We start from the raw sequence: 14754 nt of genomic DNA, 5'->3' as shown, positions 1-14754 counted from the left end.
TGAAAATCGACGGAAATAATGGTGTAAAAAAAAAAAATATATATATATATTGATGTCCATTTCTATTTCACTTCAAAGCTGTCGGTCGTTGGGGAAATTAATTAAAAATGAAATAAAACAAATGCCAGATAAACTAAACCATTGAAATAGGAAGCGATGTATTTCCGTATTATGAACTATTTAACTGCACTCTCTACACTACTACTACTACTACTACTACTACTACTACTGCTACTACTACTGCTACTATTATTATTACTATTACTTTCTCTTTTACTGTGTGTGTGTGTGTGTGTGTGTGTGTGTGTGTGTGTGTGTGTGTGTGTGTGAACTCTAAAATACTCCTGGATATACATGTGCTCAGTTTTCTGTGTTCCCTCTTTAAGATGCTGTTGTGTTGAATGAATCCAAATCTCTCATGCCCCTTAGTTCATCAAGCTTTCTACTCTCACCACCACAGTTTTCCTCTCATCTGTGTCTCTTTTCATAAGCAACCCGAAAATATCTACTTTAAAACAGCTTATTTTTTTTTTTTTTTATTTATATCCTCCCTGTCCTTGTCTTATTTGTACTCTCTGGTGACTCTATACCTTCAACAGTTGCTCAATCCAATTACTGTAATATCGTCTTTATAACATTCATTCATGTCCTAACACTCTGTCTTGCCTTCTCTTTCCATCATCCACCTTTCAAACTATTCTCTGCCTCCTCTCGTGCTTGTATTTTTCCTCACATCTTCCTTTTTGTTTCTCATGGATCTTATTTCACATGCCGTCACCGTCCATCCTTCCTCTCTCTACACTAACGCAAACAAACGCTATAATATTCTGCATCTTTACTTTTAAAACACTTTACGTATTTCATAGAAGAAACCAAACCTGTTATTGCGTGCGTGTGCGTGAGAAAAGGAGAGAGAGAGAGAGAGAGAGAGAGAGAGAGAGAGAGAGAGAGAGAGAGAGAGAGAGAGAGAGAGAGTAAAAGTTTAACCGGTATGAAAAAAAAGTGAACATATTTTTGCATTTCGAACACCAAAACAATAATCCAAAAGCATATTCGTGAGGCAAATATGTTATCGAGTTTTGCAGCGAAAAAAGGAGGAAAAGCAGAAAAAAATATGTATCTAGAATCTCACGTAAAGCTCATCTCTAATAGTGCCTTTGAAATTACGAAAGTTGTAAATTCAATCACCAAGTTTGTTTTAGCAGTTTTTAGTTCACTTCTGCTAACATTTTGTAAATAACTCTCTGTTCCACATAATGCTGTTGGCAATCCATTTCTTTCCTTTTTCTTTGCTTACTTCTGCTCTCTCTCTCTCTCTCTCTCTCTCTCTCTCTCTCTCTCTCTCAGTAAGAGGAGGAGGAGGAAGAGGAAAAGATGTTTGTTGTGGTGGCTTCCGTGTTTTTGTTTTTTTGTTGTTGTTTTCCCTCGAAACCATGCTAGAATTTAATCAAAGTGTTCTAGCTGAAAGCGTAGACTTATATTCATTCGTTTACACACACACACACACACACACACACACACACACACACACACACACACACACACACACACACATTTGTAAACTAGTCTAGACATTCAGAATATGATCGCTGTGGGGTGTAATTTTCTCGTATTCTTTAAGCTTCCCTGGAGATGCAAAAATGCTCACACTGATTCACTACTTAATATAGACAACAGAAGCATGTCTAACTGAAGGGAGCACAGGAGGAGGAGAAGGAGGGGGAGGAAAGGGCACGGGAGGAAGAGAAAAAGTAGGAGTTTGTGCCTCCGGTCATGAATTTTGCCAGAGAAAAGAAAAGTAGGCGGAGGAATAGGAAAATGAGAAAAGAAACGAGTGCAAGAAGAAGAATATGAGGATACTGTATCAACTGAGTCATGAAAAAAGAACACTGGGAATAAGAAAAGAGGAAGCAAAGAATTAAGTTGAGTATGGGGAAGAGGAAGGTAGGATGGAAGGAAGGAAGGAAGGAAGGAAGGAAGGAAGGAAGGAAGGAGGGTAGAGGAAGGGGAGGCAAGCTAGAGAAAGGAAACATAAAACTGTAAAAAAAAAAAAAGGAAGGAAGATGCAAAGTTGAGAGATCTTTGTTCATGTTTTAAATAAGAAGGAGAAATGGGAATCTCTCTCTCTCTCTCTCTCTCTCTCTCTCTCTCTCTCTCTCTCTCTCTCTCTCTCTCTCTCTGGTGTAGCGGCTCTGGTATGTGTGTGTTCGCTACGGCTGTCAGAGTGAATTAAATTTATGTTGTTATTTTGTTTCCCTTCATTTTTATTTCCCGGATTTCTCAGCACGTGACATCCAACACATCTCTCCTGACTTTCATTCCTTCCCCTGTAGCATCGCTGTCGACCGTTTTTTCCCCATCTTGTCATCTTTGTCTATACATTCAATAGGTTTATATATGTTTGAAATTGTACAGTACATTTGCAGTATAATTTCCATGATAGTTCTTAGAGTTTTGAAATTTTTGTTCATAAAGGCAGTGAACGAAACAAGCAGACACAGAGATAGGTAGACACACAACTTTATCAATTTAAGTAACTTCTTTCATTGCGTTAACTTTCTTGGTCCGTAAAAGTTTGCTTCTTCCTTCTCAGGTTCGTTTCATAACCGGCAAACTGAGACTGATGGTTCACTTTGGCCAACACACCGCTTAGCTGCCTCACGAGGAATGACACCGGCCGCATCAAACCTCTTGGCTTATTTCAAAATCCTGCTTAATTTGCGAAGAGTAAAACTGCACTGCCATTCGAATCGTTTTGCGTTGATCAGTTTCTCTATCGTTTGAGTGCAGGATAACAAATTTTATGATATTATTCACGTCATTCATAGGTAAATGCGCAAAGATCAAGTTAGTTTCACCAAAAAAAAGTAAAAATGAAAACTAAAAAAAAAAACTATAAAAAATGAAGAACTGAAATGTGTAACGTGAAAATAAGAAGGAATGATACGATAAGAAAAAAAAAAAAGGAACCAGAACCCAAACGAAATACCAAAAAATAAGTTAATTAAAAGAGGAAATGAGGAATTATCATCAAATGGACAATAATAATGTTCCGAGTAAACAGGAAAAAAAAAATGGATACAATAGTGTAGTACATGCAGTGAAGGAAGCTGTGAAGGGAAAAGAGGTAAGACTGGGGAAGGAGAGTGAGAGAAAAAAAAAAAAAAACTAAGAAGAGAGGAAAGAGGGAAAAACGTGCTAGGAGAAGAGGGGCTGTGAGTTATGTGGGACAATATCTGGATGCTATTATAATGAATCATGAGGTGCCACCATATTTCTGGAGGGGAGTGTGTGTGTGTGTGTGTGTGTGTGTGTGTGTGTGTGTGTGTGTGTGTGTGTGTGTGTGAGAGAGAGAGAGAGAGAGAGAGAGAGAGAAACTTAATAGAGTGTGTGTGTGTGTGTGTGTGTGTGTGTGTGTGTGTGTGTGTGTGTGTGTGTGTGTGTGTGTGTGTGTGTGTGTGTGTGTGTGCAGGGGGAGGCTCCATAAAAAGCGAGCTCACACACACCCACACATACACAATAGAAAAAAAATAATTATCACCAGTAATTATGTAGAGGTCCGAAACAGTACGAACGTGAGAGGAAACAAACATCACGAGCGTAGTAGGAAATCATCCCGGCTTGCACCCACCCAGCGCTCTCAAATCAAGGCACGCCAGCAAATGTTTACTAGTCAAGAGAGACCAGCATCTGATTTAACTAATGGTCTTGCGGCCGCCTCATGCTGCCTCACCGGGAGATTGGCTAAGAAATAACATAATAACAGTACTTACCTTTACCACCTCCGCGATGAAGTTAGTCTCCGGTGCTGAGGAGATAAAGGAAAAGGAGAGAAAGTTAGTTATATCCATGAAAAATCAAAATCTGCAGTATTCGTGTTATTCCTACTTATCGCCATTGTGACACTGATAATAATTGGTTTGATGAGAGGAAGAATATTGTCATAAAGTTTGCTATTACAGCTGTTATGAGCGTTGCTGCTGCTGCTGCTGCTACCATCATTACGCTACTACTACTAGTACTACTACTACTACTACTACTACTACTACTACTATTACTACTACCACTAACAATACATTAATTATTTTTTATTGTCATTATAATGACTATCATTAGCGATATTATAATCATTAGTAGTTTTTAGTGTGTGTGTGTGTGTGTGTGTGTGTGTGTGTGTGTGTGTGTGTGTGTGTGTGTGTGTGTGTGTTGTGTATTCGGATTGTTTGATTTTTGCAACAATACGTTTGCTGTCTTCTGAAAGCTGATTCCAAGAATGGTAGGAATCCTGTAACAGTGTGCAGTTTCCTTGAGGCAAAATGTAAGCAGTGGAGACAAGTAATTCTTTCTCATCTTCGCCTCCTCTTTCTTGCTCAGCCTTAAATCTCTCTCTTCCTAATCCTTTCTTTCTCTTACATCACGCCTTCGTACAGCTGTTGTCCTCCCTTGTGCATACTCGTATATCTCGCTCACTGGACGAGCAATTTTACTATCTTGTTCATCCCTGTATAGGGATGAACTGCCTTTATTTATGAAAAATAATCTAATTGAATTTCCCTCACCTTTAATAATTCTATAAAATATATGGATTTCAATTTCACATGAATACATTTAATCCCTATCTACACCACAGTGACATTCTTTTGGTGAATTCTTTTCTAACTCAATAAAAAGATATATCAATCCGCTATTTCCGAGGCTTGTCGGCAGTGTCATTTTCAGGCTTTATGCAAATTACTGTCGGTGAAGACTCAGACTCCTCTAAGCTTGTTTTTGTTGATTAATTTATCCCGATGATCTGGCGCACGGGGACTAAGGGTCTGGCGGAGCTCCCTGCTCTGTGTGGGACGGGAGCAAAGTGGTGATGCTGTGATGCTTTACAAGGTTCATTTTGCCTTGCAATTTTATTCGATTTCTTTCCTTGTTCTTATCATTATGGTGTTAGTCAGGTAGTGCCTTCTCCCGTGCCTCAGTGGACCATGTGAAGAGAAGAGTCGCTACTTCAGAACGCTCCCGCGCGAATATCTGAGGGGACATTCAGGAAGTGTCATTCTTTCAGCAAAACACGCGGCGACGCGGTAACTCGCGGTTACCATGACGATAAAGGCCGGTGCAACCTATACGTGAGCGGGTGACACCCCGTCAGTGGTGACCTTTGGTGAAGCTTGGCGTGGTGATGTGTGGGGCGGCGCGCCGCTAGAACACGGGAAGGGCGTGGCGCCGCACAGCAGGACGCTTGAACAGACGTAAGTGTTGCGGCGTGCTGCCCCTCGGCGGGCCGGCGGAGGCAGGATGGAATTGCTGTCTGGGAGAGGCGAGGTGAGGAGTGGGCGGGGGGGCGTGAGAAGTGGACGGGCCGTGGTGGGCGTGGACGTGGTGAGCCAAACCTTACCAAGAAACTATCGCGCCCCTTCACAACACCACTGCTGTCCACCTGGGCCTCGGCCGTCCGTCCGTTGTGACATGAGCAGCGACTCCCGCTGTGCAGGGTGCATGTCAGACTCTTCACTGGAGGACCAGACTCGCCCCGTCCCCCTCTGCCGCCATACCCACCACACCGCTACCACCGGGAGGAATGGGTGGATCCAGAAGTGGATTGTGCTACCTGTCGTCTCCAGGCGCAGCCTCCCTGTGCCTGTTCCGATCCCTGCTACCTAGGGGGACCGCCCTCTATACGCACCCCGTGCCCCTGGGGACGGCCAGGAATCATGCCAAGCCAGACCTCCCACCTGGGCTTAATTCCCTGTCCCCCACAGCCCCCCGCGGCCGGCAGAGCGTCGTCCGTTTGTGCGGTAGGTACTTACATTCCCATTCGTTAATTCTCCTCCATGACATCCCTCTCATCTTGCTACTCTTAGGAACATTCTTTCTCAACATGAAAGCATTTAACTTTATCAACATTTGACTCTTGATATACAAAACGAATGTAAGGGAGATCTGGCAGTATTCACAATAAGACCAAAAGTTCCAGAAGCCAATAATCCTAGGGTGGCACTCCCTTCATTTAAAATGCTCATCTGTCATCATTTTCGTAAGTTGTATGGACTACATCGCTGGGGAGGGAAGGAAACAGTTACGGAAGAAGCTTCTCAAAGGTAACGTGACTGGTTAGGCCTAAAACTTAATCTGGAAAATGAATGATATAGGTTGGGTGTATGGTAATATATGATTCATAGGGCAAAAATGTCATCCTGAGCCCAGTGTTCAGATGGTTGCAGTGCGCTGCTAGAATTGATCCTTAAAATGATAAACCTTTCAGAAAAACTTTTCATTATCTATAAAACACATAAAATGGAACTCAGATGGAAGTCTCAGCGGCAAACTAAAACTAGTGCTGCTTCTCGCTCTAAACCTTCACAAGTGCGAAGAGTCACGACGTGAAAAAAAAAAAAAAAGTCAGACGTTTGCTGTTGTATTATTCAGGGTTGGATAAGCGGGAAGACAAAATGCGGGGCGGCAGGAAGGGAAAAAATTATTATGGGCAGAAATAAAGCGATTATGTGAATGTTGGCTCCAGAGCTGAGATATAAAAGTTATTTAGTAGACCAAAAGTTGAAAGACTTGTGCCAATTTAGACCAGTGACTCTGTGTTGATATTACAACGTTTTCTACTGATCTTGAAATTAGTATCCATAGTAACAGCATAAAAACGTGGCAAAACATTCAAGACATGACGAGGAAAAGTACCGGTGACTTAATAAGCCAAACACGCCGGCTGGGTGTCCATTGCAGTGCTCTTGTGAGGGAAAAGTGAAGGTGAAATAAAACTTTTCAGACATCAGTCAGCTAGGAAAGAAAATATGGGTGAAATAAAAATGTACATTAGCAAGTCAAACATACCCTCCCTCCTACACACACACACACACACACACACACACACACACACACACACACACACACACACACACACACGTTATCGGTAACCTGATACTTGTCAGAGATTAAACTCAATGATACACACAAACAACTATGATACAAGAGTAAAAAAAAAGATTATACGCGAAATGATAAACCTTTAATTATGATGATGATAATGCAAAGATGAAGGATGATACAGCTAAACAAGTCACTGGAGAGGGTATAGTACGAGCAGGAAGAAAAGGATATGATCTCTTGCCCAATGTATAACTAATCAAACTCCATTTACTTCTATATTTGATTCACTTATGAAACAGTGACAGGAGGAAAATATGTGAGAATAAAGGTAGAGGTGGAGGAAAGGCGATGGTTGACAGGAAAGGATAAAGGAAGGGAAAAGTAGAAGGGTAGAGGTGAGGAGAGAGAAAATTTGGTGTTGATTAAAGTACATGATGTGGAAATGGCGATGAATGAGACGGTTGGGAATGAAGGAGTAGATGTAAAAGGAGAGATACAGAAGGAAAATAAAACTGGGTCATGCTGTGGCTAAGTGAGGGAGGAAAAGACAAGGGGAAACAGATGGAGGTTAGGAAGAAGTGTGTGTGTGTGTGTGTGTGTGTGTGTGTGTGTGTGTGTGTGTGTGTGTGTGTGTGTGTGTGTGTGTGTGTGTGTGTGTGTGTGTGTGTGTGAAGGCATAATGAGCGTGTGCTATGGGAAAGAAGAATAAGTTACATAGAGATATAGAAAAAAAATGGAAGAAAACTTAAAAAAACCCTACAAGTAATGATCTTTCTTCTTTAAGTGCATGCATCGTACCGCTAAGTATTGTTCTATATCGAAAGTGCATCTCCTCCCACGCACCGCTGCATCGCTCCTCTTTAAAGCCAGAGAGAGAGAGAGAGAGAGAGAGAGAGAGAGAGAGAGAGAGAGAGAGAGAGAGAGAGAGAGAGAGAGAGAGAGAGAGAGCATGTGTGTAGCTATATTAAACCACAGCCAACGTTATCTCTCTTTTCTCTCTCTCTCTGTCTTCCTCTTCCACAGCTTCCGAAATTACTGAGCATTGAGGAGCGCCTGACCACCGCCTTGGGTCGACCCCTTGATCCTCAGAGCCGCTCACAGCCTCATGTCGACACACACGCCCACATTCACGCCCACTCCTCCCAAACCTATACGCACTCCACCACACAGGCGCACGTCCACGCTAAGTGTGAGACGACGCCCAACACACACGCCCAACACCAGCACCTGAATCCAAACAACTCCTACCACCACCACCACCATCACAAGGGGCAGAGCGCGACGGACCCTCACAGCCTGGGCGTGCACAGGGATGGCGGGACGGGTTCACGACTCAGCAGAAGCATGGAAAACCTACCTCGAGATATCCAGGATCATATTCTTCGCTGCCAGTGTTCCTGCGACCATCTCGGCTACGGGAATTACTCGGTTAGTATATTGTTTATCTATTTTGTGTTTTCGTTGTTGAAAGGCTTAGTTTTGGGTGTTCACATGCTTTTTTGGATGTTTAAATCTTTCTTCCTCCTTGCTTTGTTGTAGTGGTGTTGTGTATATATTTGTTATTGCTGGTGTTTCCTTCCCTCCTCCCTCAGTTTTGTGTTTGATAACATTTCCTCCTTCACTTCACAAGATACATTTATTTGCTGGTTTCCTCGTAAAGATTTTTCTTCTTCTTTACGCACCAGTTCCTCGTCCCTCACCCCTTCCACCGGTTCCCCGATGTTCCACAAGCTGCATCCACTCTGCTCAGCGGTACTCACACGCAGGCTGCTGGCAAAATGTAGGCCATGACTGCAATTAGGTCTGGCTATTACCCCAAATGTGCGAGATTCCGATCTTGAAGAGAACAACAGCTTGTGTTCAAGCAGCACCGGAACCCTGCTCACCTGTCTCACCCTCAGGTGTGCCGCCGCTCTGGTCCGGACCCTTCCTAACCTTCAGTCATTTTCGAATGGAATTTTTTATTATATGTCCAAGCCATTCCAGAAGCAATATCATGGAAGTAAAAATAACCTGAAAGTTGGTCTGTCGACAATTTTACCTTCTCTCTCTCTCTCTCTCTCTCTCTCTCTCTCTCTCTCTCTTTGGGTACATGCGCTCCTGGAAGACTTAAGAAAATGAAGAAACATAGGAATACACGAAGAAAAAAACGATAATATCCTCGCTTCATGTACCGTACCGGAAATGATGGCGTGCGCTGGCTGTGGCAACAACATTGGTGTCAGAGGCAGAAACTAAAGAGAGGGGAGGAAGAGGAGGAGGAAGAGGAGGAGAACCCAAAGGAGGAGGGAGAAGGAAAAGTATGAGAAGGATAAGGTGCAGGAGATAACATGTGAGCGGGCGTGTTAGGGGGTGGTAATCTCAGCAAGGACAGGATAGGCAGGGTGGTAGTGGGTTTACAGTCGAGCGGGCGTGGCAGACTAATTGGATGGTGTGGGTAGTAGGAATCGTGAGGGCGACGCGGCTTTGTGTGGGACGCGTGCTGCTGCTGGCTGGAGACAAATGTGAGGAAGAGGCGACGTCTTGGAGGGAGAAACAAGGTGATGGATACGAAGCAGAGCAACAGAGAGGGTGAAAAAGGACTTGTGAAAATGGGTTAGGGAATAATTAAGGTAACACGGACACGAGAGAGAGAGAGAGAGAGAGAGAGAGAGAGAGAGAGAGAGAGAGAGAGAGAGAGAGAGAGAGAGAGAGAGAGAGAGAGAGAGAGAGAGAGAGAGAGAGAGAGAGAGAGAGAGAGAGAGAGAGAGAGAGGATGGTGGGATTCATAAAAGTAAAAATTTACAAAAGAAGGAGAGTAAGGGTGAAGAAGAGAGATAACGGAGGAATGAGAGGCACAGGACGGTGTGTATGTTTACGGGGAGACACATTATCTCGTCCAGACACAGCAAGCAGACCAGTGATGATAATTAAGCAGAATATAAATGACGTGCACAAGCTCATGGTTATGCTGGCGAATATCAGATTGTGATTTCGCGTGAGGAATGAGTCAATAGTGCCAACAAACGCGAGGGAGTTACAGCAACACACACATCACCTCGCCAGTGTTTATTGCGAAGGAAACGTCACACTCTCTCTTGACACGACCTAGGAGCAAAATAAATGAGAGTGCAGTGTTGATTCAGAGGAACGTCTGATTCATGAGGGCTAAAAGTTTCAACGTCAGTGAGTCTAAGGGATCAAAATGACACAAGGAGCATCAGTGGACAGTTGCTAGACCAGAAGCCAGTGTCCCTGCGAGTGCTGTCTTAAATAACAAGCAAGAAAGCAAGGAATTCTTTGATCTCTAACTTAAGTACTTTTTATTTCTATCTTACTCTCAACACACAAAATGTCCGGTCACAACCATTTCTCCTCACTGTCTTTTTCTACTTCTGCTCTTCTTCCTCCTCCTCCTCCTCCTCCTCCTCCTCCTCCTCCTCCTCCTCCTTTTCCTTCTCCTTCTCTTCATTCTCACTGCACTCTCCCACGAACCACCACTATTGCCACCACTCCCTCGTTCCTTCCTTCCCTCAAAAGTTGATTCCCGCGCACCATTTTTTTCAGTCATGTTTCCTTTATGTACCGAAACATATTTTCATTTTTCTCTAACAGTATTTATTTATTTTTCTGGTGCAGTGTGGAGACCACCATTCCCTATTCGCGTCTTCACCAACTTATTTCCGCTAAGAAAACTTGTTAGCATTCTAGACGGTGACGAAGGCGGCGGTCACAAGTTGTTATCACGATTGTCGCCGATCTCTTTACACACACACACACACACACACACACACACACACACACACACACACACACACACACACACACACACTTCTGAAACAGTGTCGGTGTGGGTTGCTCCGTCGTTTATCCTCGCTCCTCTTCCTACCATTTTCTGTCATCAAGTGCGGAGTTCACCGTCGGCTTCACCGTCAGGCTGAACCTCATAAACTCGATGTGTGCCTGGATTGCCATGTAATTAGGACTCTCGTGTACACTGCAGCCAATTACTGAATGTGCAGCTGAAATTGTCCTATGTTACAGTGGGACAGCCACCGGAACAGCCTAATTCTTCGCTCCATACACCACCGCCCTTGAAAGCTCATTAGACCGAAGACATGTAGCTCACGTGTTCAGTAAACAAATACTAATTATCTTCGTGATTATAACAAATATTTGTCACCATAACACAATTTTTTTTCATAAACAAACATAAAACGGGAACAAAATTTACAACCATAAACAAGACAAATCGCTGAAGCCAAAATACATTTTCAATAAAGTAATTTCCTACCCTATTTAATTTAATAATTCAAGACCTTGGTAGTGCAAAACGTGTAAAGTATTTACGAGAGGGCGAGTTAAAATTAGATCGTTTGTTTATCTAAATATTTGCCGGTTTGAACACTGGCGTGTGTGTGTGTGTGTGTGTGTGTGTGTGTGTGTGTGTGTGTGTGTGTGTGTGTGTGTGTGTGTGTGTGTGTGTGCTTCTGTGCCTGTGCTATGTGTGCACATGGTTTCGCGTGGAAATACGAACCTGGGTAAAAGAAAGGTTACAAGCGAAAACTATCAGCAACGTTTTCCTGTTTTTCCCTTCATCTCCCGCCCTTTCATTTTTATTTTTTTCTTTCGCGGAAGTTCACCTCGTCGTAACGCGTCGCGCTACCCCGCCTTTCCCTCGGAGGGGTGCGGCAAGGCGATCATTAAGTGCGGTCCAGACTCCTAAGCGAGGTGTGGGTCGCTTTGAATTTCTCCCACACGCCTGCCGAGAAATACGACAGGTGAACGCAGAGGCTGAGAAAGGTGGAGGTGTGTTAGGGAGTGTGTGAGAGCGTTAGGTGATGCCTGGTGTGTCTGCAGGCGGTGTTGTAATGCTACTAGCAGTACAACTCAGATTAGCAAGCTGATATATGCGTGTAGGATGAAATTTGCAGGGAAACGCGGTGTGGGAATAGTTCTGCGGCGCGATATGCCAGGGTGCGGCTTAAAAATGGTGGTGCGTAGCGTGGATGGTGCACTGAGACCTGCGCCACTACGGTCGTCCACCAGAAAGGCAATTATTCCACCCAAGTGAATTCCACCCTCCAATATTATTACTGCATTAAAATTTTATCCTCCATGCCAAAAGACTGAAGCCGAATTTAAAAACGTATCCTAATCATTATTTTTTCCTTTGTAGGGGGATGGGAAATCTTTTGAGTGGAATGTTAACGGGAGAGATTTTACCAGAGGAGGAATTTATAGCGTACGGTGGAAAGCATGTGATGTTCTGTGATACTAAGTGGTGTAACAATAAGGGATGTATACTATCTCACTGAATAAAGTAAATAAATAAAGGCGAAACACTATACACGTTTAAAATCAAGGAATACGAGTACACAACATTCTGCATTGGGGACAACTGTGTGAAATACTACGGCATCCTTAATTCTCCCTTGGTGCAGCCAGGGTGTTGCAGAGTCAGGCGTATAGCGGTAAAGGCGCCGCAGAGTCACATTAACATGGAGAGATATTGTTATGGTGTGCAAATAAATCATAAAAAATACACAAGAACATGAGAAAATAAGGAAAGCTGCAAAAGTTATCAGACTTACACGTGGCAATTAGGGAGGCGGTGGCGCAGTGGATGAGGTGGTGAGCGTGGGATCGGGCAGATGTTCACGTGTAGGTTCGAATCCCACCACATACCGCTTTGAGGCTATGCCATTTGTCGAGTGGTTTAAAGTTACTTATATATCACCATGATACCCAGGTTCTAGGTGGTTACACCAAAGATGCGCTTGGGTGGTGATATGGGCCCTAATATGGGTACCACTATAAATTAAATTGCCCGCGCCACTAATGGGCGGAAGATCAACTCTTCAAGTATACCTACAACCGCTATTGGCTAAGCTTAAAAAAAAAAAAAATCATCCCCATCCTCTAATTCAATCTAAAGCTACTGATGACTCAGTACTGTTACCTTAATCAGTCTGTCTATTCCATTCATCTACCTCTACTTGACAACCAATTCCTTCCTAGCTCTTTTCCAAATCTAGCTTTTCTAAGCTTCACACGCCCTTGGTCTGTCAGCTTGACACATCAGTTCTCGATCTGTTATCAGTAAGTCAGAGACGAGCAAGCCCATGAATACCTCAAGAGTCCACCTGTCGCTTGGATAGACGGAGGTAGATGGACAGCAATGGAGCGCTGCCACTCAAGCTGATTGGCTGATGCAGGCGGGAATTAGTGGCTTAACTTGCCTAACTCGGAACACGGCCAGACCAGATGGCGCTACTTCTGGTGATGAGGAGGTATTGTTCCTCCGGCAGGCAGAGACGCGAGATGGATGAGGCACACAAAGGCAATGTTCCACGATTAACAGCGTACCTGATACAACCTCAACTCAGTTCCATTCTCTCTTCGTACCTGCATGGCGGGGGAAAGGATGTGCGGAGAACCACGTGTCGCTAGAGAGTCGTTTGAGGTCTTCTCAGAGGGGCAATGAAGTAGATGTGTGGCTGAGGATAATGCTCCTTGATGAAAGAGGATTGGATGATGCGTGAGAAAAGAGTTGCAGTAGCTTTGCAGTGCACACCTCGAAAACAGACGAGGAGTTAAAAGTGTGAGATCAGGAATGCAGGCCTTTATCCTTCAATTCCTAAGAAATCTAATGTGACAGCACTCTTTCCACTTACCACTGGTCCCCTTTCTTAAGGATGAATACTTCAATCAATTGCTATCCTCGAGTAATGATCTTCTCCTGTTCTAATGCTCCGTTCTTTCATTAAGATAATCATTTCGATAATCACTTGCAACACAACAGTGACTCGCAAGATGACGCCATTACTTTCCACCCTCGTCGGAGGAACCACTAGTACTAAAAATTTCAAAGGAAGAAGCGAGAGAGAGAGAGAGAGAGAGAGAGAGAGAGAGAGAGAGAGAGAGAGAGAGAGAGAGAGAGAGAGAGAGAGAGAGAGAGAGAAACTTTAAATCTTAATACGAGAAACGCAGAAGAAATCCGAACGCACTAAATGAGATCTAAATGGTAATGTGTTTATGAAAGCATCTGCTGAACGCAGACTGCAAAAAAAGTCGCCATTCTAAAGTCCCGAGTCGCCTCGCCTTCGACACACGCCCGGGAACTCCAGAAGATGCTGCTGAGTTTGCCCTCCCGTAAAGCAAATTAACTTAGTTAGTGAAATTTGACCTTAGCGGAGAAAGTTAGTCTCGTGGCAGGGTGGCAGGGGTGAGACGGAGACCATTAGGTGGGAAGGGGAAGGGAAACTACAGGCATGAGGGGATATAAATATAAGTATATAATAGTATGCCGGTGTTGTGTGTATAGGGGAGTGAGGGTGGACAGATAATTATAGACACTAACACCCTCCTGAGGTAGTAGGTCATCAATCAGTGATTCAACCTCCTCTAATGTCTAGCCAAAAGTCACTCTTCAGACCAGTAACTTTCTGCCACGGAGAAGGACATTGAAGCGTAGCAAACGGAAAATAAATATGGAAAGTCGTATTCTATAAAAAAAAAAAAAAAAAGCAGCATCCAAAACAAGATAACTCAAGATTAACGAACAAAAAAATATAGAAAAGTCAAAACCAATTAAAAAGAAGTTAAAAGAATCACCAAAACAATGGAAGTGACAAATAAGTACATGGGGAAAGAAGGCATAGCAAGATAACTGGCGTGGTGTGATCCGTGCTTCCAAAGGTCAAAGCAACAGGCAGAGAGAGAGAGAGAGAGAGAGAGTAGTAAACGTGGGAAAGGGAGAGACAGCATATAGGGCAGCTGCACAATATATTGGTCACACTGCTCATCCAAGGCCACCCCAGAAACAGCATATCACGGAGGGGCGGGGAGAGGTAGCAGGGCAGAACGAGACACAAGGAAGATGATTACGAAAGGGAGAGA

The 14754-nt window shown here is 43.7% G+C and overlaps 1 protein-coding gene across 1 annotated transcript in view; it reads left to right on the top strand.

The window, feature by feature from the left end:
• Nucleotides 1–14754, top strand: part of LOC123509814 (dipeptidase 1-like) — a 120556-nt gene that overhangs the window by 3953 nt on the left and 101849 nt on the right. Inside the window, 2 exon segments of the mRNA XM_045264368.1 lie at nucleotides 4943–5789; nucleotides 7897–8301. Coding sequence (XP_045120303.1) covers nucleotides 5706–5789; nucleotides 7897–8301 — 489 coding nt within the window. The 5' untranslated portion in view covers nucleotides 4943–5705.

Source organism: Portunus trituberculatus, chromosome 27 (assembly GCF_017591435.1).
Source record: "Portunus trituberculatus isolate SZX2019 chromosome 27, ASM1759143v1, whole genome shotgun sequence".
NCBI lineage: Eukaryota > Metazoa > Arthropoda > Malacostraca > Decapoda > Portunidae > Portunus > Portunus trituberculatus.
The sequence above is the reverse complement of the archived record's forward strand: the minus strand, read 5'-3'. Positions and strand labels throughout refer to the sequence as shown.